The following is a 26,247-nucleotide window of genomic DNA, read 5'->3' on the forward strand; positions in this document are numbered from 1 at the left end:
CTCTTCTCACGATTGCTGTAACAAAATTCTGACCTGGAAAGGGCTCTCTGCAGTTTACCTGTAATGCAAAAAGACATGCCCCTGCTTCCTGTGGTATGCAGTACAATCAGGAATGCTGTAAATGTTTAACATTGACCTGCTTCTACTAGTACACGTGAGACAGCCCTGAAGTGGAGGTGAAATGCACTCGGTCTATATTCTGGGGCTCTGTTTTTAAAAAGCGAATCTCATTAAGACGAGGCAGCACATGGAGTGGTCAGAGGGACTAAGATGGGGGAGACCCGGGTTCGAATCCCCACTCTGCCACGGAAGCTTGCTGGATGGCCTTGGGCCAGTCCCTTATTCTCAGCCTAACCTACCTCACAGGGTTGCTGTGAGGAGAAAGTGGAGGAGAAAAGAACGATATAAGCTGCCTTGGGCCCCCGTTGGGGAGAAAGGCAGGGTATATATGAAGCAAATAAATAATTAAGAATATAAGAGCCCTGTGGGATCAGAACAGAATTTCACTCAGTGGCCAAAGAGTCTCCCTGGATAGTTAACAATCCCAGCGCCTGCCTCTGGTGTTGCCTCACAGCTCTGGTGTTGCCTCACAGAGGTATGCTGCCTCTATACAGGGAGGTTCCCTTTAGTCACCCTGGCTTTCAGCGGCTGCTGGATCTGTCCTCCTTTAAAAGCCGTCTTGCCCCTGGCCGTCACTCCGTACACAGGTAAATCCCACAATTTAGTTACTCATCAGCTAGAGTATTTTCTTTAGTTCATCCCAAATCTATTACCTGTCAACCTTCCAAATATATAAAGCTTTATGCCTAATTTTATAAACCTTTATCACGTCCCCTTTTTTCTAAACTGAAAAGTACCAGGCTTTTTAGCCTTCCCCCCATAGGAAAAGTGCCCCAACCTCCCTTAAACATTTTGAGTGCCCTCCTTTGTCCTTTGTCCAGCTCCGCCATGTCCTTTTTGTGACAAGGAACACAGAGCTGCACATAGAATTCCAAATGAGGCCACACCGTAGATCTATACAGGGGTATTACAATATTAGCCATTTGATTGTTAAAAAAAATATTTGAAAAGAAAAATATAGATAGCAATAGAAAGTGCACAGAAACGTATGCAAAATACAAAATACTAAATTTAAACGACAACAGAAAAGTGTATTCAAAATATGTGGCAATTCAGCTAACTTATGGAATGTTTCTCCTTCCCCTTTCCTTAAAAATTATACCTAAAATATCATATCAATAGTCTTTAATCAGTTAGCTATTTCCTATTTTATACTCAACATTTTTAAGATATCTATATTATAATTAATCTATTTCCTTATTAACTGCTCCTAATTTTTCTTTGTTTCGAGCTTGAAGCCATTTGATTTTTTTCCAGTTCCTTTCCTCATAATCTTCACCATGGAGTCTACCTGTTTCACGGCTGATGCGCTCTGGCTTGACATTTTCATCGAGCTTTCCATTACAACTCCAACAGCGCAATCCTAAAACAGAGTTACACCAGTGTAAGCTCATTGAAATCAATGGGCTTAGGCTGGAATAACTTTTCTTAGGATTACGAGTTAACTTTTCTTGTCTGAACCTCTTCAGACTCCCCCGTCATATATTTAAAGTTAGGATATTTTCTTCCAATATGTTTTTTTTAAAAAAATTTTATTAGGTGAGCATAGTTTACAAATAACATTTATCTATTAAAACCTTAATATCTATATTCCCCCACCCTTTCCCTCCCCCCTTTTCCTGAGACTTCCAACAGCTTTCCAACCCAATAACAAAGTCTATTACTTACTTATCTCTACATATCATTCTAACATTTTACTTTACTATACTAAATAATATCCATTGATTTCAAATCTAATTCTAATCTTAATCTAACAATAGTTAAAACTTCCCTTTATCAGATAAAAGATTCATATCTCTTAATCTCCAAATTTAATAACTTTCCAGTTGGCATAGTTTTCCCTTTACGTCCCACTTCTTCTCTAAATATTGTCTTAACCTCCCCCATTCGTTAAAAAATTCTTCTAAATTCTGATCTCTCAGCCGCCTTGTCATTTTATCCATTTCTGCCATGTACAGCAATTTTTGTATCCAGTCTTCAATAGATGGTATGTCTTGCACCTTCAATTTCTGCGCATATAATATTCTTGCCGCTGTTGTCATATAAAATAATAATGTTCTGTATTGCATAGGAACATCTTCCATATTTAAGTTCAGTAGCAATAGTTCTGGGTTCTTTGTTATCGACATCTGCAAAATTTCATTCATCGCTTCTAAAATATCTCCCCAGTACTGTTTAGCCACCTCACAAGTCCACCACATATGATACAATGATCCTTCATGATTTTTACATTTCCAACGTTTATCTGACATCTTAGCATTTCCATACGCTATTTTCTTAGGCGTCAAGTACCACCTATATATCATTTTATAAACATTCTCCTTAATATTAGTACAGGTCGAGATTTTTAGGATATTTTCTTCCAATATGCATCACCTTACACTTACCTACACTGGACTTCATTTGCCACATTTGTTGCCCACACCCCCCAAAGTAGACAGATCCTCCTGAATCTCTTCACAACCCCTTTCCCCAAAATGTTTGGGGCTAACCCAGGGGCCCCTTGATTGAGGCCAAGATGTACTTTTTAAACAACAACCATTTTTCATCTGTATTTTGCAGGAATCAACACTATTGGCTTGGCGAAGGGCTGCTGAGTCCGGCCAACGCGGCCTCTCTCTTCCTGATAGAGCCAGTGTGCTTCTAATAGCTATTTGATAAGGCGGACTTTAATGTCAGAATTATAGATTTCTCCTGTTTAGAGCGGGAAGAGAACAACTAAGCTCTGTCTGATCAGACCGGAGGTCCACCTAGTCCAGCATCTGGTTCCAGATGTTTCCAAGATGCCCGTTAGCAGGACATGAAGCTCTGGAAAGTATATTACCTCTGATGATGGAGGTTGTATTTAATTCCCTGGGTAAGCCCTTTTAAAACTGTCTATGCAGTCATGATGGCCACAGATTCCGCAAGTTAATGATGTGTTCTGTGAAAAAAAAACCCCTTTGTCCTGAATCTACCAGCCACTAATGTATCTGGGTGATCCCATATTGTCTTATTTTGGAATACAAAGAGAGAACTATCTCTCAGTCTACTTAAGAGGGAGTATCTATTCTTAGGTTAGGGCTGGCATGGCACCCCTTTCATAAAATCTAACAGATGAAGCTCTTTCACAACAGTGAGCTACATTGGTATGGGAATGCTGCTACTGCCTCCTCCTCCTCCTCCTTGTGATGCTGTAACAAGCACTAGCTCACTGCCAGGAAAAAGTTGCAATCTTTAATACTGCAGAGTGCAGACCTGACTTCCAAAGACGCTTGGCTTCCTACCCTGCACTCTGCTGTCTGCTCTTATCCCAAAGAAACCTCTGCTGCCATCTGGTGGCACTTTGGAGGGTTCCTTTCCAAGTGCTCTTAGTATGTTACGCCGCCCTCTGTGAAGCTTTAAATGGTGGACTGTCTACCTATTTCCTATAGGGAAAGATCACCTTGACATGGCAGAATGAGCTATTGTCAGGGCTTCATGGAGGGTCCTGGGCTTGTCAACAGGGGTTCAAGCTCCAAGAGTCAGGGAAGATTGGTGCGGAGGGAGGGTTGGACATGCAATGCACGAAGCCACATTATACCGAATCAGAGCATCGGTTCATCAATGTCGATATTGTCTACTGAGACAAGCAGTGGCTCTCCAAGGACACTCACATCACTTACAAGCTGATTCTTTTAACTAGTTCCTGCTTGACAGGTGACAGAACTAAAGATACTTGGAGATTTTAAACATTCGGCTCAAGCCTGTCCTTCTAGCTGATACCCAGCATAGAATCACTCCGTTCCTGTCCTGTGTTTTCAAAACAGGTTTATTATTCCTGCGATGGTGGCGTCTGCCCCACCCTCCAAAAGAGGTCTCTGTGGACTGAGAGCTTTTCTTTCTGATCTGCAGTTTGCAAAGTTGTTCTGCTTTGGTTTCTGACTGCATGGTTGCTCAGGGTGGGGGAGGGGGGGGCACATTCCTGCACACTCAAAGAGTGTTTTGTAAACAGAGGAAATTAGAATGGAATGGGGCTGGGTGGCACACCCAGGCCCCAACTGGCACCTTGGTTGTGTGGTGTTTGTGTGGTGTAATTAGCAAGGAAGCTCACCGGGTTTTGAGAGTGAGGGCCAAGCTACACATGACGAATGACACTTGAACGGCAAGTGGATTGAGTGGAGGGCAAGTGAACAGGGAGAAATACACTTGCCATTCAAGTGTCATTCGTCATGTGTAGCTTGGCCCTAAGGCAGGGCCAACTTCAGAAGTGGTGCTGTCAGATGTTGGCCGGAGGTCCACAACCAGCCCAAAGCCCCAGAACTGCTTCTGGGCCCTGCCACTCTTGGGCAAGGGGCTCACCGAGGGTGTCTTCACCCCCCAATCTGAAGAGTCAGATGCAAAATGTTTCTGGTAGGTAGCTGTCGTGGGCTGCAGAGGAACAGCAGGATTTGAGTGCAGTGCCAACAAGATTTTCAGGCAAGATTCAGTGCCATGCAAGATTTTCAGCTTTCAAGAGTCAGAGCGCCCCTCTACAGACACCCTCAAAATCTTGTTGGAAAATCCAGAAGTAAAATGTGGTATCTCACACACACAAAAGCCTTCAGGGCATGAAAGAATAAGAACCCCTTTCCTTCGCACTGGACTCCCTCTCTAGACAAAGTTCAAGCCTTAAATTAATGTTCCCTTCCTCTCTGTCCTAACAAGTTGGCTCCCTTTATCTTATCTGACTTGTTAATCCTTTTGCCTCTATCCAATCCTTTTAGTCTGGACATAACTCACAGGAGTGATGCCTTGAGAGAAAAGGTGGGATATGTGTGTGTGTGCGTGTTGTGTGCTGTGTGGTGTAATTAGCGAGGAAGCTCACAGAAAGTAAGGCAGGGCCAGCTTCAGAAGTGATTCGAGAACCACAGCTCTCTTCGTCAGGTGATGCATCTGACGAGGAGAGCTGTGGTTCTCGAAAGCTTATGCTACCATAAAGCTGGTTGGTCTTAAACGTGCCACTGGACTCTACTATTTTCCCCAGGGGAACTGCTCTCTGCAGCCTGGAGAGCGGCTGTAATCCCAAGAGCACCCACCACCTGTACGTTGGCAACCACAGCCCCTCTTCCGGAGGCCTGGGCCCGTCTCCAGCATCCGCCTCCCCGTCCTGGAACCGCGTTGCTAAGCGCTGCTAGGCCGCGCCCGTTGCCTAGCAACCCTGCCGCGGCCGGGGCGAGCCGAACTACCATTCCCAGAATGCTGCTGGCCCTGTTGCCATGGCCACGAACGCAAACACCATGGCGTCCCGCAGCCCTGCTCGCCACCAGGGAGGCGGAGGGCTCCCGTTGCCAGCCGCGGGCGGGAGGTAGAGGCGGCGCCGGCATGGCCCACGAGCTGGACGAGGAGAGCCTGCAGGAGCTCTACAGCTGGGTCGACGCCATCCCGCTCTCCCGCCCCAAGAGGAACATCGCCCGGGACTTCAGCGACGGAGGTGGGGAGAGGGGAAGGGGAGGGGGCGCCTCCTGGGGCCGCAGAGGTAGGGTTGCCAACCCCCAGGTGCGGCCTGGAGAGGCCCTGGAATGGCAACTCATCTCCGGGCAACAGAGATCAGGTCCCCTGGAAAGGAATGGCTGCTTTGGAGGGCGGTCTTGGTGGCATTATATACCCCAACCCCTAAACCCTGCCCTCCCTTGCCTAGGTTCCACCCTCAAATCTCCCGCAGTTTCCCGACCTGGAGATGGCACGCCTAGGTGGGTGGGTTCTGTTGTCTGGGAGGGGAGGGGAGGGTGAGCAGAAGAAATGCACAGAGCCACACCAGCCCCTCTGCTTTCCTGGGCTCTTGCTTCCTTGCTTTGTGCTGAATTTTAGGGTTGCCAACCTCCTGGTGGAGCCTGGTGTTCTCACAGAATTACAACTGATCCCCATGCTATAGAGATCTGTTCCCCTGGAGAAAACAGCTGCTTTGGAGGCTGGATCCTATGGCATTATACCCCGCGGAGGTCTCTCCCCAAACCCCGCCCTTCCCAAGCTCCACTCCCAAATCTCCAGGATTTTCCCCAACCAATGTTGGCAACCTTATAGCATGGGCCTACCACTGCTCTTGCCATACACATTGAACCCCCCCCCCCCATTGGTGCTGGTAAAAAGTCAGAAGTGAAATTTTCCCTGCCGTTCAGATGCAGAGATGCACTTGCCCAGATATATTTTTTAATTTACTTTATCCAAGTTATCTGTAGTCCGTCTTTCTTTCTGAGACTCAAGGAGGACTACACAGTGTGAGTCAATACGATCAACGGCTGGGACATTCAGTAAACAACACAAGAGGGAATGAGTTACAGAAATCTGAAAGAAACAAGCAGACCCTCCCCTCACCAAAGATCGCTGGCACTGACTGTGTTGGCCTGGTGTGGGATGCAGAGGAGAGTTTGGCTATCTACTTGGTGTACCGACCGCCTAGCGCACCAGTAGCTTCCCTGTCGAACCTGTTGGAGGTGGTATCGGGGTGGGCGTTGGAGCACCCTAGGCTGTTGGTCTTGGGTGACTTCAATGCCCATGTCGATGATACTGCCTCTTCTCAGGCTGCAGACCTGGTGTCGTCCATGGCAGCACTGGGACTCTCCCAGCTTGTTTCTGCTTCTACACATCAAGCGGGCCACACGCTGGATCTGATCTTTGGGGTGGGGGTTCAGGTGGACCTGGATGCTATTACAGTGGTGCCGTGGTCAGACCACCAAGTCCTGAAGGCTCGTCTGGGAGTGCCAACCCCCTCCTGCATGGGCGGCGAGCTGATTTATGCTCGCCCACGGAGACTCATGGATCCAATTGGTTTCCAGAATGCTCTGCGGGATCCGATGCCCCCTGGCAGTTCATTGGATGAGCTGGTGGGAGATTGGCAGGACCGTCTCTCGAAAGCCATCGACGAGGTCGCTCCCTGTCACCCTCTCCGTCCCCGTGTCAGACTGGTTCCTTGGTATACGGAGGAGCTACGTCAGATGAAACGGAAACTGAGACGGCTAGAGCATTTATGAAGGCCTGTGAGGTGGCTGCGAAGGCGATGAAGAGGGAGTACTTCGCCGCCTCCATAGCGTCTGCAAGCTCACGTCCGGCAAAATTGTTTCAAGCTGTTCCGTCTCTAGTCTCCCTCTCGCAGGCAGACTGTCAAATTAGGAATTCGGCCATTCGCTGCGAGGCTTTTGGGAGCTTCTTTGCAGATAAAATCTTGTCTCTTCGGTGCAATCTGCCAGCCATGGTTGATACAATGAGGGAACTGGAGGCCCCTTGGCTGCCTTCTGGTCTGATTTTAGATCACTTCAGCCTGGTCTCTCGGGAGGATGTGGACAGGATCCTGCGGCTGGTTAGGCCCACTACGTGTTCCCTGGACCCCTGCCCGTCACGGCTGGTAAAAGCCAGCACCAATACTTTGGGGGCCCAATTGGAGGATATGATGAATTCATCGTTAAGCTCTGGGGCTTTTCCCGGGGTGTTGAAGGAAGCCGTGGTGGGGCCTTTCTTAAAAAAGAGAGTCCCAACTGGGGAAAAATCACAGTATGAATGAAGTCAACTGTGGATGAAACAGAAGCAGCCATGTTGGGATGTCCATTTCAAATGTTGGCTTTTACTCTGAGTAGACTCCAGCTGAAGCCCATTAGAAGGGGGGCTGCCTCTGGGAGGAGTCTAAGGCCAGTTGGTTGGCAGCCCCTTTCTTTCTTGGGGGGGGGCATCACCACCCCCTCCCATGTCTTCCTTTTGTTTCCCATCCAGTCCTGGCGGCTGAAGTGGTGAAATTCTACTTCCCCAAAATGGTGGAAATGCACAATTACGTTCCAGCTAATTCTACCCAACAGAAGCTGTCCAACTGGGGACATCTGAACAGGTCGGTATCCCAGAGGGGAATTCTGAATTGGAAATCCAGCACCGCAACTCGGAATTTTCAAGGGGACCCCTGAAGGGCAAATTCTCTTGCCAGAATGTCTGTATCAGGGGGTTGCCTGATACTGAATCCTCAAATTGGTCTTTGAAGTTTGGCCCTGAAAACTGTGTACCCCTGTGAATCACCCCCCTTTTTGCTATAACTAAATTTTGAAATATCGTCAGAATTCAGCTCTGCAGGGAAATCCATTCCCATTTTCTTGCATTACTCAAAGCCCTGGGTCAGTTTTAAGATAACTCTACCCTTGAGGTATGCCCAGAGCTTGGCACCCAGCATGCAGTGTGGGATGCAGCCGACACAGTTTGCCCTGGGAAAGGGATCCATATACTGTATTGTTCCTCCTTTTGTAGGAAAGTACTGAACAAGCTGAACTTCTCCGTCCCGGAAGACGTGATCCGGAAGATTGTTCAGTGTTCGCCTGGAGTGGTAGAGCTGGTTCTGATTCCGTTGCGGCAGAAGATCGAGGAGAAGCAGAAGCAAGCCAAGGTGTTGTCCACCTCTTACCAGGTCAGTAGATACCAAGAGGCAGGTGGTGCTCAGCCCTGCTTTGCCTTTTTACAGAAAATCCGGAAATCCTTCTCTCCTTAGCTCCAATGTAGCTCCTATCCTGGGTCTGGCAGAGATAACAACGGTCCCCTTTTCAGCCTCACCAGCACCTCATGCAATCAGGCACGATTATCCCCATTTCATAGACTAAAGAACTGAAGCTGAGTTGAGGAGGGGGCATACAAAAGGGGAGGCAAGTGTGTGGTGTAGTAGTTTGGTGTCAGACTAAGGTTGTTTCCCCACGTCTTAAACACCCACGGAATGCTGCCGGCTTTGCGCGATTTCTGACGCCACCGTTTCCAAAATGGAGGCAGGCAGTTATGATTCTGTTTTCGTGGCGCCACAGGGATGTCAGAGATTGTGCAATAGAGCCCCCAGTGTTCCATGAGTGTTTGAGACGTGGGGAAACAGCCTTGGGCTAGAGAGGCCGAATCCTGCCTCTGCCAGATTGCCCCTCAGGCATGAAACTCAGTGGGTGATCAGGGGCTAATAACACTCTCCGAGCCCAACCTGCCTCTCAAGGTTGTTGTGAAATGGGGAATGTATACCCTACCCTGGAAGAAAATGCAGAATAGAAATCTAAGTGAAATAGCTATCATTTTAAAAGGATCAGAGATCCCAGAGCACCTCTTGAATAAGGGATTGGCTGCATCCTCTACCATTACAAATCCTTTATTTATTTATTTATTTATTTATTTATTTATTTATTTATTTATTTATTTATTTATTTATTTATTTATTTATTTATTTATTTATTTATAGCCTACCTTTCTCACTGAGACTCAAGGCTTATGGGGGAGGGGTATTTTCATCTGAGAAGGCATGAGGAGAAAAGTACCCCCCTTTTCCCCATTCTACATCTCCAATCTGCAAAGCAACTAGTTTCCAATTAACTTGGTAAAACCAGCGCCACCAACACCACACAAGAGAGTATGGATTTCCTGAATCATGTCTCAGCTGGCCATCAGAGACCTGGGTCACTGAATATTTTTATTTTCTTCGTCTCCTTGGACAGGTTCCTGGAGAGGTGGCATGACTTTTTCTCTAAATAAATAGAAATAAATACGAGGCATGAATGAGAACGGGTCCCATCGCAGAAGGGAACAGCTCCCGTGTGATCTTCTTGGCAGGCATCAGAGGGCGGACTTGAGCTGCTTCAGCAGACTTTGGGAATGTGGAAGGCAGATAAAGTGCCTTCTCGAGCACCCATACTTGTCCAGGATGGGGCCCTGGAGCCACTGCCTCCCCAGCCCTCCCTCCTGCTGGAGCCAAGCAGAGAGTTGTCTTCTCCGTGTGCAATGTGGGTGGAGCCAGTGATGCCCCAGGCCTAGACAGGGCAAATGCAAGCAGCAGTTGCTGCTACCGTTATTTCTTCCTCTTCCTCCTCTTCCTTCTCTGCCCCTTTATCCCCTTTGAGGGGTTGGGGCTGTGTGCAGTCAGCCCCCACAAGTGTAGGGTCTGGGGCAGCTGTCAGTCCTTGGCGGGTAGGTTCCCCAAGTTCTCCACAGCAAACACGCAGGTGTATTGGCTGAAGTAACTTTATTAGGAATCCATCAAGTTCGAGGTGCTCAGACAAGTGAAATTGGCAAAAGTGATGTGGGTGGGGTCGGTGGTAGTTATAGGGAAAGTTCCCACTATCAGGATAGGGACCATTAAAGTTTGGGTGCGAAGGAGCAGGTGGGGGGGAGGTGAGAAGGAGAAGCGAGACAGAACAAAGAATAAAATCATCTCAGTTCCCAAGACGGATACATTTCACACTGGCCACAGCCGGCTTTCAAGGACACTTGCTGGAGGCAGCAGGGAAAAGAGAAAGTAAAGACTTGCAAGATAACCTGCTGTCTTAACATCAATAAGAAACTTCTCATGCCCTCAGAGGACCAGTAACACAACATAGAATACATTCGTGGCAGATATGCAGACAGGCATGTATGGCATGATATATGTCTTTGTTGCCCATTGGCTAAGACTGCCCCTGCGCACCTACAATACAGCCTCCAACTGTGTGTTACGTAGAGTTTCACAAGTCTTTCGTTCATTTCATCACAAGCATCCTGGAGTGAAATAGAAAATGGCAACATGTCCGCCTTGGGTCTTTTCCCATCCCAAAATCACCCACCCCAGAGATTTTTTCAACCACCGAGGAAAAATATAAGCTTTTCTGAGTCTCTCCTCCCTATGGGTGGAAAGACACTGCGGGGTCTACAGTTTTGAGTGGACAACTGTAAAGAGTTGAACAGCCTCTTCTGTCTTCTCTAACTCTGTCTGCCCCAGGTTGTTTGCGATTTTTTTTAAAAGTGAAAGAATTACGGAACTCTGCTTATCATGGAGTTTGGGTCTTCACTGAATTTGACAGAGCTTGCTCCTGAGTAAAACTGACCATTATTGGGTGGCATTGATCCCAGCTTTATGTGCAGCTTCATTAACAGGTCACGGGTGTTTGAGCAGTTTTGCAGCGCCTGATTGCTGGAAAGCAGGCAGATGCATAGTTCTTGGGGCAAAAGACATTTTTCTTACAGCTGCCCCATGGCCAGTGGTTGGCTGACTGCCCTTTGGCTGTGATGCCAGAACACACATTTCTTCAGGTATAAGCCCCATTGAGTTCTGTGGTATTTACGTGCATAGGATTGGGTTTTAAGTCCCAGCTCAGGAAAAGAAGGCCTGTGGCTGAAGGGATCCGTTAAAATGGTCTCAGGGCGAAACCAGATGTTCTCGAGAAAAGAGATTTGGGAGGTTTGTATATATGACTCCCTAAGGTGGTCAAACTGTTATCTGGGCTGTGACGGGGAATCATATGACCAAGTGCTCACATCGGAGGGGGAAAAATCACTGCATATAGAAAACTAGCATGTCAAGCCAGGTCAGAAGCCATTTCCTTAGCATCTAGTTTTCAGTGTGCAGGGGATTTCTTTTTGACTGCAAGAACTTTCCGCCATTTGCAGGCTGAAGTTAGCATAACTGCTTTACCTCCACTGTGAGAACTAGCGAACTAGTAAAAACTGCCAGGGAGAAACAGTAGGAGATGCAACGGGGAGTGTGGCACGTACACAAACACGGACACACAAACCCTCTTTTTGAAAATGGCCGCAGGTCAGTTCAACGCTCCTGGGATTTTTGTTTCATGCCTTTTCTTCTTTCCAGGGCCGTCCACCTACCACAGTGGACTCCTGCAGTCTCTGCACTTTTTCGTCTCCGCCTCCCCAGGTCTAAGCCTTTTCCAGCCACTGGTCCTTTGCCTGCATGGAAGTTCTGCTTGCTCCTTCTTTCTGTCTAGCCGAGCCAAGCCACGTGGCTGGGCAGGAGTTAGGACTGCCAGACTCTGCAGATTTCTGGGGCGTCCCTTCCCTAAGAGGTGGTCCCGTATTTCAAAACGTCACACACGCCCCCCTCTAGCTTAAGGATGCTCTTGATCTCAGAACACAGAGAGCAGATGAAGGACGAGCTGTAAGAATCCCGATTCCACTCTGTGCCCTTATAACACGCGCCGTGTTTTGTTGACTGATTTGATTGCTACCTTGCTTCTCAATGCAGAAAGATCGCCGATGCAGCTGATATAAAAGAAGAGCGTTAAATTGGGGGGCTTTCCACTCTGTCTAAGTTCTAAGGAGCAGAGCTGCTCTGGGGAGGTGGTGGAGAGTGCCCTCAAGTCATAGCTGACTTATGGCGACCCCTGGCGGGGTTTTCCTGGCAAGAGACTAACAGAGGTGGTTTGCCGTTGCCTGCCTCTGCAACCCTGGTCTTTGTTGGAGGTCTCCCAATTGCCAAACTAGGCTGACCCTGCTTAGCTTCTGAGATCTGATGTGATCAGGCTCACCTGGGCTATCCAGGTCAGGGCACTCTGGGGTGACAGCCCACCAAAGCCCCTTTTCTCCTTAGGCTACTAAACATTCCTGCTAGCTGACTCCCCTAACTGCCGGCAACTGGACCACCTGCTGCCTTAATCCACCACCACCGCCAACCACAGGTCTTCTGGCTGTGCAGGGGCAGAGCGCCAGGAGCGGCTTTGCCACAGAAGAGATGTTGTGCGGTGCCAGTTGCCTGCCAGTGGCTCCCGACTCCCTTCTGATCAGGTTTATTTGCCTGCCTTCACTACAGTTGGGATTGGTTTGTTTCCTTTTTATCAAGGAGCACTGTGTGGTCTGAAGAACAGAAATTAAGGGTGGCTTGGCTCGTGAGCTTTCTAGAAAAGTTCCCACTGGCCCTCAGGGATGCAGGCAGTGCCACGGGGGACACTCAGGTCAGGCCAGCCAGCAGCGATGAGGAGTGCTGGCTCAGCTCTCATGCCCTCCACTGCTAAAGCTTGGTTCCGCTTCTTTCTGGCCCCACAGCTCATAAGAATATGAGAAGAGCCCTGCTGGAGAAGTCCGGTGAGGGTCCATCTAGTGAAGCTTTCTGTTTCTGGAAGCCCGACGGCATAGAGACCGACGTCTGTTGCCTCCTAGCTCCAGCAATCAGAGGTGCAGTGCCTCTGGACATGGAGTCCAGCAGCACCTTTAAGACTAACTAACTTTATTGTAGCATAAACTTTCGAGAACCACAGCTCTCTTTGTCAGATGCAACTTTATTGTAGCATAAGCTTTCGAGAACCACAGCTTTCTTCGTCAGATGCAGCCTGTTGCATCTGATGAAGAAAGCTGTGGTTCTTGAAAGCTTATGCTACAATAAAGTTGGTTCGTCTTAAAGGTGCTACTGGACTCTTTACTGTTTTGCAACTACACACTAACACAGCTAACTCCTCTGGATATGGAGGTTCACTTCAGTCCTCTTGGTTAGTAATCACTGATAGACCTGCCCCACCATGAATGTGTCGAATCTGCTTTTGAAGCCAAGCTGCTCATGGCTGTCTCTACATTCACCAGCAGTGAATCCCACAGCTTAATTACTCATTGAGGAAAGAAATACTTCCTTTTTTCTCTCTTGATTGTGTTGCCCATCAAATAATAATAATAATAATAACAACAACAACATTCGATTTAATACCGCCCTTCAGGACAATTTAATGCCTACTCAGTAGTTTACAAAGTGTGTTATCCTCATGACAATCACCCTGTGCGGTTGGTGGGCTGAGATAGCTCCGAGAGAGCTGTGACTGACCCAAGGTCCCCCAGCTGGCTTCAGGTGGAGGAGTGGGGAATCAAACCTGGCTCTCCAGATTAGAGTCCTGCCGCTCTTAAGTGACTGACCCAAGGTCACCCAGCTGGCTTCAAGCAGAGGAGTGAGGAATCAAACCCGGCTCTCCAGATTAGAGTCCTGCTGCTCTTAAGTGACTGACCCAAGGTCACCCAGCTGGCTTCAGGTGGAGGAGTGGGGAATCAAACCTGGCTCTCCAGATTAGAGTCCTGCCATTCTTAAGTGACTGACCTAAGGTCCCCCAGCTGGCTTCAAGTGGAGGAGTGGGGAATCAAACTTGGCTGTCCAGATTAGAGTCCTGCCATTCTTAACCAGTACACCAGACTCTCTCTCCACTACACCCCACTTCATTGGGTGCTCCTGGGATCTAGCATTACAAGAGATGGGTCGTATTTGGGAGTCTGCTGCAATGCTGCCGTCTTCCCATGGGGACGGAGCCCTTACAAGCTGCGGCCGTCTGCCAAACCCCTCCTGCTGAATGTTCCCAGCTCCGATCACACCAGGCCTGGGAGCTGTTCCTAGTTCTGAAATCCAGGCTTTCCCGTGGATTGCAGGGGAAAGGGGGAGGTTGGCCAGAGAACCTCAGTGCCCCATTATAATGCTTGGCTTCCAGTGTGGCCCTGAAGACTCTGCTGCCACAGTCTCATAGCACACATCCTGTGCATCTTTGGAAACTCCAGAGTTTCTCCTACGTTCACATCATTTCTGGGTCCTAACCCATTAAAAATACCTGCCCAACGTAAGTCTGTATTTTATCTTCCAAGCCATTAGGGCTCATAGCTTGTTGGTTCTTCATCAGTCATTCAGATGAGCTTAAGGGTTCTTTTGCTGTCACCTGTTTTTCCTCTAAAGGTTGTAGGCTTAATTCGGGGGGGGGGAGTATTGAGGCAAGAGAGGGTGTGTTGGATGTTTGTAAATGTTGAGCAGGAGGCTGGCATGCAGAAAAGGCGATGGTTCATCACGTCCCCTTGAGACACAAGGTATAGACGGCACTCTCTGTCTAGGGCAGTGAGGCTCTGTATTCTTGGTGTTTGAGGGGGGTGCAATCAGTGGGAGGGCTTCTAGTATCCCTTCCCCACTGGAAGACCTCCTGAGGACACCTGGTTTTTGGCCGCTGTGTGACACAGAGTGTTGGACTGGATGGGCCTCTGGCCTGATCCAACATGGCTTCGCTTACGTTCTCTTATGTTCCAGCCTAAGCCCATTGACTTCAATGGTCTTAGACTGGAGTAACTGTCCATAGGATTGCAGGATATAAAGCAGTGCAATCAGAATGCTTAATGAACAATGCAATAAAGAGCAGGATTAAAGAATGAGAGAAGGGTGCAAATAATCTAAGGCAAGATATATCACAAACGATACGAAAAACGGATTGCCAGGTATGAAACAGTGCAGCAGGCATTCAGCGGGCCTTACTTCCAAATAAACGAGAGATTGGGTTGTATATTTAGATTGTTGGGAAGCAAAAGAATCTAACAAAGAGGGTCAGACGGGGGCTGTAGGGGTACAGCTTCTTGTTTCCAACAGCAACCGGCCAAGATGCCTCCAGGAAGTCTGCGAGCAAGGCAGAAAGGCAAAAGCTGGCCTCTAGCAGATGCCTTCCTTGTTGGGGGACCAGCACTGGGAAGCTTGCAAACTCTAGGATCCCCCTGCTGAAAGGGGGGGGGAGAAAGAGTCACCTCCGAGGTCTCAGCTCCACCAATCTGGCCTCACATTTCTAAAGCAACTTACATTTTTGACATGGAGGTCTGGCAGTCCTAAGCGGGCACCCTCTTGGCTTCAGTTTTTTGTCTCTGTAGGAGCTTCTGTACTGGCTTAAGGGGCATTCCTGGCCTCCCACCCCCCCAGCCAACACCTCCCAGGTCCACCCTCTGACCTCTCTTCCCAGCGTCCGTACTGGTAGCGCTAGCAATGCAAATGGAGAGGAGGGTTGCTGCCTTCTGTTGGAGGGAAACAAATCCACCCTGCTTCACGATGCATCTTCTTCAAGGAGCTCTGTGTCAGCATACCCTGAAGCGGAGCAGCTGCTGGGGCCGGGGGCTTCCAGCAGGGCCCACATCTGCTGACCCCCCCCCCACACACACACTCACTTCCTTTTGGTCTGCCAGATGTATGCAGTGCCCAGTGCCACCAGGGAAAGCACTGCAGTATGGGCAGATAGGAGGCGTGAGGGTGGGTGGTAGGTAAGAAGGATGGAGAGTGTAAGCTGGGGTCTGCTGGTGGGGAAAGGAGTTCAGGGGTGCCCTGCCTGCCCCCCACACCTGCCTCCAAGCCTCCCATCTCCACAGCGCCCTCCGTAGATAGTTTTGTGTCGCTGTTCCTCAGTCGCTCTCAGATGTGCTTAGATGCTGCCCGCCACTGCTGCTGCTGCAGGCCTTTCTCTGCCCTGCCAAATGGCTGCCAGACCCCAGCCTCCCCTCTGGGAAACTTTCTGGGCGTGCAGGTGCCACAGCCACCAGGCTGAGCCACTGGTGGCAGAGGGGCGGGGGAAACGTGAGCTCCCCAGGGCAGCGGGGTGGTATGATGAAAGTTCCCAGAGGAAGGGAAACGTGAGCATTGCGCTTGTCAACGTTCATCCTCTGCTTCTTTCTGCAGGAGCTGGGGATGCGCTCAGCACTGGAGGACAGCAACTATCTGGACACAGGTAGGATAATTAAGATTGGGCCTCTCTCGTTCGCAGCCACGGCCTGCCAGAGGTCTCCGGGAAGCCCCTTCTTGGGAATGCCACAGCATTTCAGAATGAATGGGGTGAGGCTGTAACGCCCTCAGCCTTAATGCCTTTATGCAGATGGCGTTGCTTTTTCATTGCTACAGCTGAACTTGAATATCCTGGATCCAGTTTGGATTCCCGTTAAAAGAGACATTGCAATGTTTTTATTTTTTTCTTACAGGAAAGGAAACCTGGGCCTGTGGGCCAGGGACCCACACAGCTGCAGGCAGACACTGCCTTTTGTTATGGAGGCAGAATCCACACACCCCTTCATTGTGTCTCTTGTGTCTTCCAGGCTCTTCTCCAAAGGCTAAAACGGACTCCACTGGGCCCTACAACCAGGACTCTCCCGGATCTGAAAAGTAAGTGTTCTATTTCATTCATTCAATCAATCAATCAATCAATCAATCAATCAATCAATCAATCAATCAATCAATCAATCAATCAATCAATCAATCAATCAATCAATTAATTAATGTCATTTATAGTCCACTTTTCTCACTACGATTCCAGGCGGATTACACAGTGTGCGATTAGTACAGTCCATTTCAAGGGCATTTCCATAAACAATGCCATAGGGTAAATAAATAGAAGTTTACAAAGGCATAGCATTAGTAGAATCCAATACAGAGCTGAAGAAATGCTGAATCAGAACAGAAGCAATTCTAGGGCTGACATTAGACCGCATGAAGCACAAGTAGCTCATAGGAGCACGTATTTAAGACAACAGGTATTTATTGGTAGAAATGGGTATTGCTGTGCACTGTGGACTCAACAATCAGTGAAAAGTGGCTCAAAAGCCGGGCTGCTGATACGATCGTACGTATGATGGCATCCACTGACATGCCCTTGTGCTCCTGCATATTGGTCAAACACCGCACAGCAAGCATCTCAAGGAAACTGTATGCACGGCCACCTAAAGATGGCTTTTGTGGAGTGTTTAATGCACAAGCACAAGGTTCAGTTCAGAGGCCCATGAAGGAACCGCAAGTTGCAGGGAGCTGTACGCGCCCCATGTTCTGTGCCGAAATCCAAATAGAAAATGGAGCAATGGAAAATGGCTGTGTGTCCAGGCCTCCCAGAACCCCAAAATCCAAATGAAGAGAATTTGGGAAGCATCCAAAGAACTGAGCTTAATTGTGGAGGGGCCGTGGCTCTGTGGTAGAGCATCGGCTTGGCATGCAGAAGGTCCCAGGTTCGGTCCTGGCATCTAGACAGTAGGTGATGAGACCCTGGAGAGCTGCTGCCAGTCTGAGAAGACAAGAGTGACTTTGACAGAGCAAAGGACTGATCCCTCTATATGAAGACGAAGTGTCCCGACTGACTCATCAACGTCCAGCCCAAACTGCTGGACCTAGAAACATGAAATTTGGGGAGAACATTCCTTTCATGATGTAAACAACCACTAAGAAGGGATTTAAAGAAATTTGCCACCTAAGGGGGTCAAAAGGGGTAAAATGTGTTTTCCCAAAGGGATACAGCTTCCCTGTGTGGCTGGCAGGCTGCTGCCTGCTTCCCCCCCCCCCCCACCAACACACACACCCACTGCTAGCTTGGCCACTCTTCCCTGATTGGGACAGCCTTTCAAGATCATTTGCATATGCGGGCTGATTGGGGCTCGCAACATTCCACACTTTACCCCTCCCCCCCGAGACAGTTGGAACATTTGCGTATGCAGCCTGATTGGTCCTCACCCCCCACATTCTAAACAGTATGCACAACACAAACCAAAAAATGTTACATACCCATAAGTATTATAACTGGATTTAAAGTCGTTAAATACCACAGCGAAGCACGAGTATCAAGCTAGTTCAGTATAAAGCGGCTTCATGTGTCTGTTTGTCCCATGCTGAGCTGATAGCTGCAGTGCTACCCTCTGCTAATCCACAATGGCACCGCTGAAGCAGGGTAGCAAGCAAGCCAGCTTCTTCCATCTCTGCCGGGCTTTTCCTGCCAGAGTCCCTGGTCCAAGGCTACTAGTGCCATACTGGAACCCCAAACAGATTGTCTCATTTTTTAAAAAAAAATATCCCAGGCCAAGTTGCTCAGAGCTTTTTATATTATTCTCTCCTTCCCTACATTATCCTCATAGCAAATGCACATTGAGTAGTTTATTCTGCAAGATAGTTTCAGGTGGGGTAGTTGTGTTGGTCTGTTATATAAGAGCAAGATTTGAGTCCAGGAGCACTTTAGAAACCAACTAGATCTCCAGGGTATGAACTTTCAAGAGTCAAAGGTCCATGATGGTGAGGGGTCTGTAGACCAAGTCCTATGAGGAAAGGTTGAAGGAGCTCGGTATGTTTAGCCTGGAGAGGAGACGACTGAGAGGTGATATGATAACCGTCTCAAAGTACTTGAAGGGCTGCAATATAGAGGATGGAGCAGAGTTGTTTTCCATTGCCCAAGGAGGTCGGACCAGAACCAATGGGTTGAAATTAAATCAAAAGAGTTTTCTGCTAAACATTAGGAAGAACTTCCTGACAGTCAGAGCGGTCCCTCAGTGGGACAGGCTTCCTCGGGAGGTGGTGGGCTCTCCTTCTTTGTAGGCTTTTAAGCAGAGGCTAGGTGGTCATCTGGCAGCAATGCTGATTCTGTGAACCTGGGCAGATCATGAGGGGGAGGGCAGGAAGGGCTCTGTCAGTGCTTGGTTCTCGTGGCCCCTTCTTACGTGCCCAGGGTAAGGCTGATCACCCCCTTGGGGTCAGGTAGCAATTTTCCCCAGGCCAGTTTGGCCAGGGATCCTGGAGGATTTTTTGCCATCTTCTGGACATGGAGCAGGAGTCACTGTGTGTTTTTTTTTGGGGGGGGGTAGTTATGAATTTCCAGCATTGGTCAGGGGGTTGGACTAGATGACCCTGGAGGCCCCAGGGAGGTCCGCCTGGCCTCTACCAGAGCCAGGGCCTTCTCAGTTCTGGCTCCGACCTGGGCCGATTCCAGACGACTAACCTTAAGTCGCCTCATGCCGCCCTCTTCCGGATCGCGACGGGGAAAATGCGAAATATCGCGTTTCCTCGCGCGAGTTTTGCGCGACGACGCGCAAAACTCGCGCGAGGAAACGCGATATTTCGCATTTTCCCCGTCGCGATCCGGAAGAGGGCGGCATGAGGCGACTTAAGGTTAGTCGTCTGGAATCGGCCCTGGTGGAACTCTCTGTCTGAGGAAACTAAGGCCCGGCAGGATTTGTTATCTTTCCGCCGGGCCTGCAAGACGGAGATGTTCCACCGGGCATTTGGTGGGGGCTGGGCTGTCCTCTCGCTGGCCATACCACTGAAGACCTTCCACCACCCATGCAGGAAAATGCTGTATTTTAATATTTAATATTCTACACCCGCCAATTTTAATGGTTTTTTATACGATGTTTTAATGTTTTTATAATGTTTTTACTGTTTTTAATTTGTTGTCAAACCGCCCTGAGCCCGTCTGACGGGGAGGGCGGTCTAAAAATGCAATTAAATAAATAAAAAAATAAATAATTCTATGATTCAGGATTAAAAAAGGAGATTTGACCCTCAAAAGCTCATATCCTAGAAATCTAGTTGCTCTCTACCGTGTTACTGGAGTCAAATCTTGCTATTCTGAAAGTCTGGCCCCAGGGCACTAAGTGAGTCTCGTGGCTGAACAAGGATTTGACCACGGATCTCCTCATTCCTAATCTGACACTCCGCCCATTACTCAACACTGTCCCTCTTATTTCACCCCTTCAGGAGAGCCGCTTTTGCCATGCTCAGAGCTGCAGGGGCTCACTACGTGGCTGGCACAGGACCGTGAGGAGATGCCAGGGAAGCACGCAGCTCCCGGCTCCATTTCCCAGTTTGCTGCAGGCCCTCAAGGAAGCACCAGCATTCCCAGGTGCCCATGTGGCAAACAGGCAAGACAGGAGGAGGCTCCAGAGAGGAAGCCAGAGACGGCCAGTTCAGGGATGAACCGTGGAGAGGGAGTGTGGCGTAGTGGTTAGAGCCACGAACAGATGACCTTGAGCCATCGCTCTCAGCATAGCCTATCTTGCAGGGCTGTCCTAAGGAGGGAAAGAATGGAGGAGGATGCACGCTGCCCTGAGCTCCATGGAGAATGGGTGGGCAGGTTGGAATACGGGGAAAGATGAGCAGAGCCAGGCAGGAGGACAGGGGGGGGATGGAATACTTCTCCCAGTTGGTTCCCACTTTTCTTCTACTGTGGGACTTTAGGTGGTGCGTCTTGGGTTTCCAAGAGGTCTCTCCTGTTCTAGGCGCAGAGGAAGACTGCCTGTATACACAGGCTCCATATGTCTATCATGGATTGTAGACCTATCCTCTGCGCCTAGAACAATTGGAAGGGAGGCTGTTGACTAAACCTCCTCCTCGTGAGCTCTGTTGGATCTGGACTTTCCCCCTACCCAAGCAAGGCAGCTGTGCCCGCTTCCTGGGGAGGGGGGTCGCTTAGAAGAACTCATGCCGAGAGTGGCCTGCCCTTTGGACCCAAATGACCGTCCAATTTTTCTTCATCTCCAGGGTGACCAAAGGTGAGTCTGCTTTGCGCCTCCAGTTGGCCGAACGCGAGCAAGCCCTGCTGGCGTGCCAGGAGGCAGTTCAGGTAAGGGCTGCTTGTTTTCCTCTGTCTCCCTGGGAAATGCATGGCGTTGTTTCCCACACCTTCCCAGGGGATCTGTCCCATCTTTCCAGCCTCCCTTGTCTGACTGTTGTTTTGTACTCTCTACTTCCACAAGTGATGGGCAATTCCAGGGACGACTGTCTACAACGTCATTTCCTACAACATACTGGAGACTTTTAGTGTAATAAAATATATTTAAAATGTACAGGTTGAGGAGATGGGAAGCAGGCAGGCAGGCAACAGTGGCCCCAAACAATCTCAGTCCAGCACCCCAGGGCCCCAAAGGCAGCTTCGGCCTGCTGCAAACCTCTCAGCCACATTATCCGACAGCATCCACCTTTGCTGCCTTCTGCCCACATTTAACTTTCAAGAGTGTTTGTACAAGATCTTGCCCAGGCAAGAAGAGTGTGACTCAATGTCAATAGCTCAGAGTCACCACCGGCCATCTCAGGCCATTAAACAAGAGGTTTTGTTTATCGTCCAGTACAGAAACCTGGTAGAGACAGCCATTCCCAATAATACAAGAGCATATTTCCTTTAAAACTTATTTGACTTAAAAATACCCTTTCTTTTTATAAGTGTGTATAAACACACTCACACAGAGAGAGAGAGAGAGAGAGAGAGAGAGAGAGAGAGAGAGACCCCATAGGAAAAATCAAACTAAAACCCAAGCAAAACCAATCCTTCTAGCCTGATTTTTAAAAAATAAAAACAAATGGAAGGAACATGGAGAAACCACCAAATATCGAGTCTCTCTACACAAGACATTTGACATGTGAAGAACTCGTGTTGGGAGATGCAATGTTAGCCAGGAAGGGTAGTTTAAAAGACAGAGCTGGTGGCAGGGCAAAGGCTTTGCTATATACTGGAGCTGTGTGAAGGGGCTGTGAAATGCCAGAAGGGAAACTTCAGCCCATGATAACCTCTCCAGGTCCAAGCCCAGCTATGGGAGGCAGCTCCAGTCCATTTCCACTCCTCGCTGCCCTCTGGTTGCCATCCCACACAGGTTTAGACTGGAGAGGTGAAATTGACAGAGACTTTGGGAAGGCAAAGATGAAATTAACAAACCCTCTGACCTGCGATCTCCTCTGTCTTTGTCTTTTTAAACTACTCTTCCCAGCTAACATTGCATCTCCCGACACTTGACAAACACGCACCGAGGCATCTTGTGTAGAGAGACTCATAGTCAGAGGCCTGAGGCTGCCGAATGTCTGCCAGGAACGAGCAGTTTCAACTGCGTGCCTATTGATGGGGCAGGGAGTTCCAAAGTCTAGGGGCCACTGCAGAGAATGCCTTCTCCTGATAGGGGAGGAACGCGGAGAAGGTTTGGTAGATAGGTAGATGAAAGGATAGCCCAGCTCCATGAACCACCCCTGTGCTTCATCCCATCTTCACTGCACAGGAGCGCTGTGAGTTTGAGGCAGCTGGTTAGCCACGGCAATCCACCAAGTGTGTGGTAGACACGCAATGCTTTGTGGCGGCAGTGGGAGGGCTGCCCCCCTCCTCTCCACGAGGAGCTCCTGGGGCCACGGAGAAATGACGTCTTCTGTGTTTTCCCTTGGCCCAGATCCTGCAACTGAAAGTGCGCAGGCTGGAGAACCTCGTGCACCTGAAGAACGTTCGGATCGATAAACTCACTCGGCAAGTGCAGCAAACCGAAAAGAAACAGAAATGAACGGACCAGCTCAGGTGACTGCCCAGCTGGAACCCTCCAACCCTCCGGATGGTTTCAGGCTTTCCGGTTGCCCAAACACCCCTCCTTTTTCAATACCGGCAGCTGCCTTCAGGCTCCAGGGAGGCGGTCCAAACAAAGACTGGCAGGTCCGACTTAGAAGAATGACCTCTCCAGAGCAGCCCAGCTCGTACCCAGGAGGTGTGGGGGGGAACAGTCCTTGGGAAATCGGGATAAAGAAACGGCCTAAGACGGGCACTGGGAAGGTGGGGTGTCTTAGGTTCTGCAAGATGCATTGTGGTCCAGGAAAGCCCTGGATCAGATTGCTCTGGCAAATACCACGCCTGCTGACGGCTGGTCCTTCTCCTTTGATGTCGCCCACAGGCCAGCCTTGTCAGAACCAAGATTGGCAGGAATTCCCCCCCCCACACACACACACATCAAGATGGAATGTGAGCTCCCGTACTCTGGAGTTTGACAGACTTGGAGCCAAGCTACAAGTGACGCCTGACACAGGTTGGACACTTGTCAGCTTCCCTCAAGTTTTGATGGGAAATGTAGGCGTCCTGGTTTTACAGCTTGGCTCTCCATGACAGCTGCAAGACCAGGATGCCTACATTTCCCATCAAAACTTGAGGGAAGCTGACAGGTGTCCAACCTGTGTCAGGCATCACTTGTAGCTTGGCTCTTAGAAGTACCGACCCATTGGCCCCCCTCTCCAGACAAAGCCAGCCTTCGTGCCTGCACCCAGCACACCCATGATGCTGGGAATCGCCAGGCTTCATCTGGAGGTTTTGGAGCAGCCAGGGAGGTGGCAGGCGATGGAGCCACAGCCTGGTGCTTCTTTCAGTCTGGGCGGCCAATGGCTACCCCAAGGGGGCCTTCTCAAGAGACAGTCTGCTACCTTTCTTGATCTTCCATTCACCTTGAGTATCCTGGAGCGATTTCCGTAGCTCAGAATAACAGAACCCGCCTAGAGTGTACGCATTCTCTTTGGGTAGGGGGCGGGGGAGGCTTCTGCATCCCAGACCTTCCTTTAGGCTAAGGGGCACAACCAGGTTTGGGTTTCTAGTGGGTCTCCTCCTTGTCCAGGCCTTCTGGGAGCTCCTTTCTCTTTCTGCTTCATTAAGATCCAGAGGAGTTCGCCATGTTAGTCTACAGTAGCAAAACAGCAAAGAGTCCAGTAGCACCTTTAAGACTAACCAACTTTATTGTCTAGGATCTTTTAAGCTCTTTGCAAGGGTCCCGTGTATTTCCATAGATCTGCAGGTGATGTTTCTGCCATGCCTCCAGTTTTGGGGGTGAGGGTGGGATGGGGTGGGGTGGCAGCCACATGGGAGGTGCTGAGAGGGAGCTCCCCCCCCCCCGGAAGCCTCCTAGAAATCAATATGGCCAGCTTTGTGGATGTAAATGCAGCTATTGCAAAGGGTGTGGATGCGCGTTGAGTACACATCCAATGGTGCAAATTCCCCCTATAAGGGCGCATAGATGTGGTTGCAGCTCGCAGGCCAAAGTGTAGTCTAGTCCCTCGGCAGACACAAGCGGTGTGACTGCACCTTACAGATGGAGCACTAACTGTGGCCTCATCCGCCTTGTGTAGTTTGGTTGCCTTCACTGGGTTGATGGTTTGCAGATTGCTTTTTGTTTCAAGTCAAATAATTACGCATTGACACAAAACAAAACCTTAACTGTCGTAGGCTGGTGCTTTGGAGAGCCAGTCCCATTTGTTCGGGATGAAGCCCCTGGTGCTTTTGTATCCTATCTAATCTTGGGCGCTCCGCCACTTCCTCGGAACCTCCCATCTCCAAACTCTTCCGGGGTTTGACTGTTTCTTGAGCAGCCTCTCTTCCATCGTGGTCAAGTTGCCCCCGCAGCACAGAGCCAATGGCTGGTCCTTCTCCCCCCTTCTCCGTTTTCTTATTCCAGGGGACCTCTAATTTAATTTTCAGAGCCTCGGTCAGACTACAACTCCCAGAGTTCCCCATGACACTGGTACAGAACTGATTTTAGTGTGTCATGTGGTGGGTAGCCACTGACCTGCCATCTTGGCACAAGCAGGCTCATGCAGCGAGCGAGCCCGTCTGCATACCCTTAACCCAGACAGCTAGACTAGGGTGTGTGTGTGTTTGTGTGCTATGATGCACTATGATGCAAAGAGCTGAGATTTACTGGGATTGATTACTGTGTAGTAATGGCTACTGTTTCCTCAGCAGTTTGTATTTTAGCATTTTCAGGGCTACCAGATGTGGGAAATGGAGATTTGGGGGGGTGGGCAGTGGAGGCAGAAGCCTTTTGGCCCAGGGACTTTCAGCGTGAACAGTACTGGACTTTGTCAGATTCTGGCAGTGTTTTGAATTGGGTCTTCCCATAGCAGGATCCACTGAGCTGGACGCCAGGCGGTTGCCCCTGTGGATGCCCCTGTGCCCACTTGCAGCCACCGGCACCAATGATCTCAGCATCGATAGAAGCTCCAGAGATCTCAAGAGCAGCACTTGGCACAATGGACTGACACACCTGGTGCCTACCCTATATAAGCCTCTCCCTGGACTCCATGGAATTCATTCTCAGCTAGATCTGCTGATATACCTCCGTGTGGACCTCAGTATCGGCTGTGTGGGTTTTCGAGCTTGCCACATGGACAGTCGCAACACCCTTTGCCCAGGAATTCCTGTTTAAATCTCAGGACGTTCTATAAGCAATTTATTCTCAGTGCCTCTCGATGTCCTGTCGTTGCAAGGAATAATCGTAAGCCATAAGCTTGTACTCCCCGCCCCGAGCTTCCAAAAGAAATACCCCTCCCAACCACCCCCAAAGACATCTAGACCTGAATGGCATGTCTGTTTTCCACAGTGAAACTGACATCCGTAGATGTTACAGGGTGTTGCAAATTGTGAGAAATTGAAATTACGGAGCAAGCCAAACCTCCCCCCCACCCTCCATGACTTGCCAGACCCCAGGCTGGTCACCGGCAGCTGCCTGGCCACCACAATCTGGCTATTGCCTTAAAGAAACATGGCTGTCCTATTGCCATAAAGAAGCATGGCCACCACCTCAAATATGAAGTTGCAGGCACAGAGAGGAAGAGGCATTAGGCCTCTGATACATACCGATGTTCATACCTTTGCAAAACATGCTGGCATATCATCTATATCCTGTTGGCGCATGGACAAGACTTGTCATGTGCCATCGGTGCTGGGCACGTGGGTAGAGCGCTCTTACTAATTTTGACATGCAAAAAAGGGCTGCCTGAATGACCGGGCCTTCCCACTCGAGTTGTCACACACGATGATTAGTTGTTGGTAATCAGTCATTTTGCAACTCTAGCAATACTCATGCTGCATAATGTGGGGTTGTTGGGGGGCACTGCTTAGTCTCCTCTTTATAGAAAGGCTGTGCTTAGGACTTGCTGATAGTAAAAGATTGTATTCTTCTTTCCTCTTCTTGCTTATCTGAAGTACTCAATAAAAGGCAAGGGCCTTATCTGGCCCTCTAGCTAAGGTATCCTCCAGCCTTTTGGACCCTGTGGGCACCTTTGGAATTCTGACATTGGGTGGTGTGCGCACAGCCACAAAATGGCTGCTGCAGGAGGTGGAACCAGTGACAAAATAGCTGCCA

At 49.3% G+C, this 26,247-nt stretch overlaps 1 protein-coding gene across 1 annotated transcript; it reads left to right on the top strand.

Annotated features, from left to right (window-relative positions):
- The first annotated feature begins 5,374 nt into the window (after positions 1–5,374).
- Positions 5,375–26,247, top strand: LOC129338966 (sperm flagellar protein 1-like). The gene is made up of 8 exons (XM_054993541.1): positions 5,375–5,551; positions 7,822–7,933; positions 8,341–8,497; positions 16,259–16,307; positions 16,669–16,735; positions 20,861–20,942; positions 22,528–22,649; positions 25,007–26,247. The coding sequence occupies exons 1-7, from the start codon at positions 5,443–5,445 to the stop codon at positions 22,633–22,635; spliced, it is 684 nt and encodes a 227-aa protein (XP_054849516.1). The 5' UTR covers positions 5,375–5,442; the 3' UTR covers positions 22,636–22,649; positions 25,007–26,247.

The sequence above is a fragment of the Eublepharis macularius genome, chromosome 12 (genome assembly GCF_028583425.1).
Source record: "Eublepharis macularius isolate TG4126 chromosome 12, MPM_Emac_v1.0, whole genome shotgun sequence".
In the NCBI taxonomy this organism is placed as follows: Eukaryota; Metazoa; Chordata; class Lepidosauria; order Squamata; family Eublepharidae; genus Eublepharis; species Eublepharis macularius.

Coding starts and splice junctions, on each gene's coding strand:
- LOC129338966 (XM_054993541.1), top strand. CDS start 5,443: ATGGCCCACGAGCTGGACGAGGAGAGCCTGCAGGAGCTCTACAGCTGG. Junction 16,308..16,668: donor CAGCAACTATCTGGACACAG/GTAGGATAATTA, acceptor TGTGTCTTCCAG/GCTCTTCTCCAAAGGCTAAA. Junction 20,943..22,527: donor CGTGCCAGGAGGCAGTTCAG/GTAAGGGCTGCT, acceptor CCCTTGGCCCAG/ATCCTGCAACTGAAAGTGCG.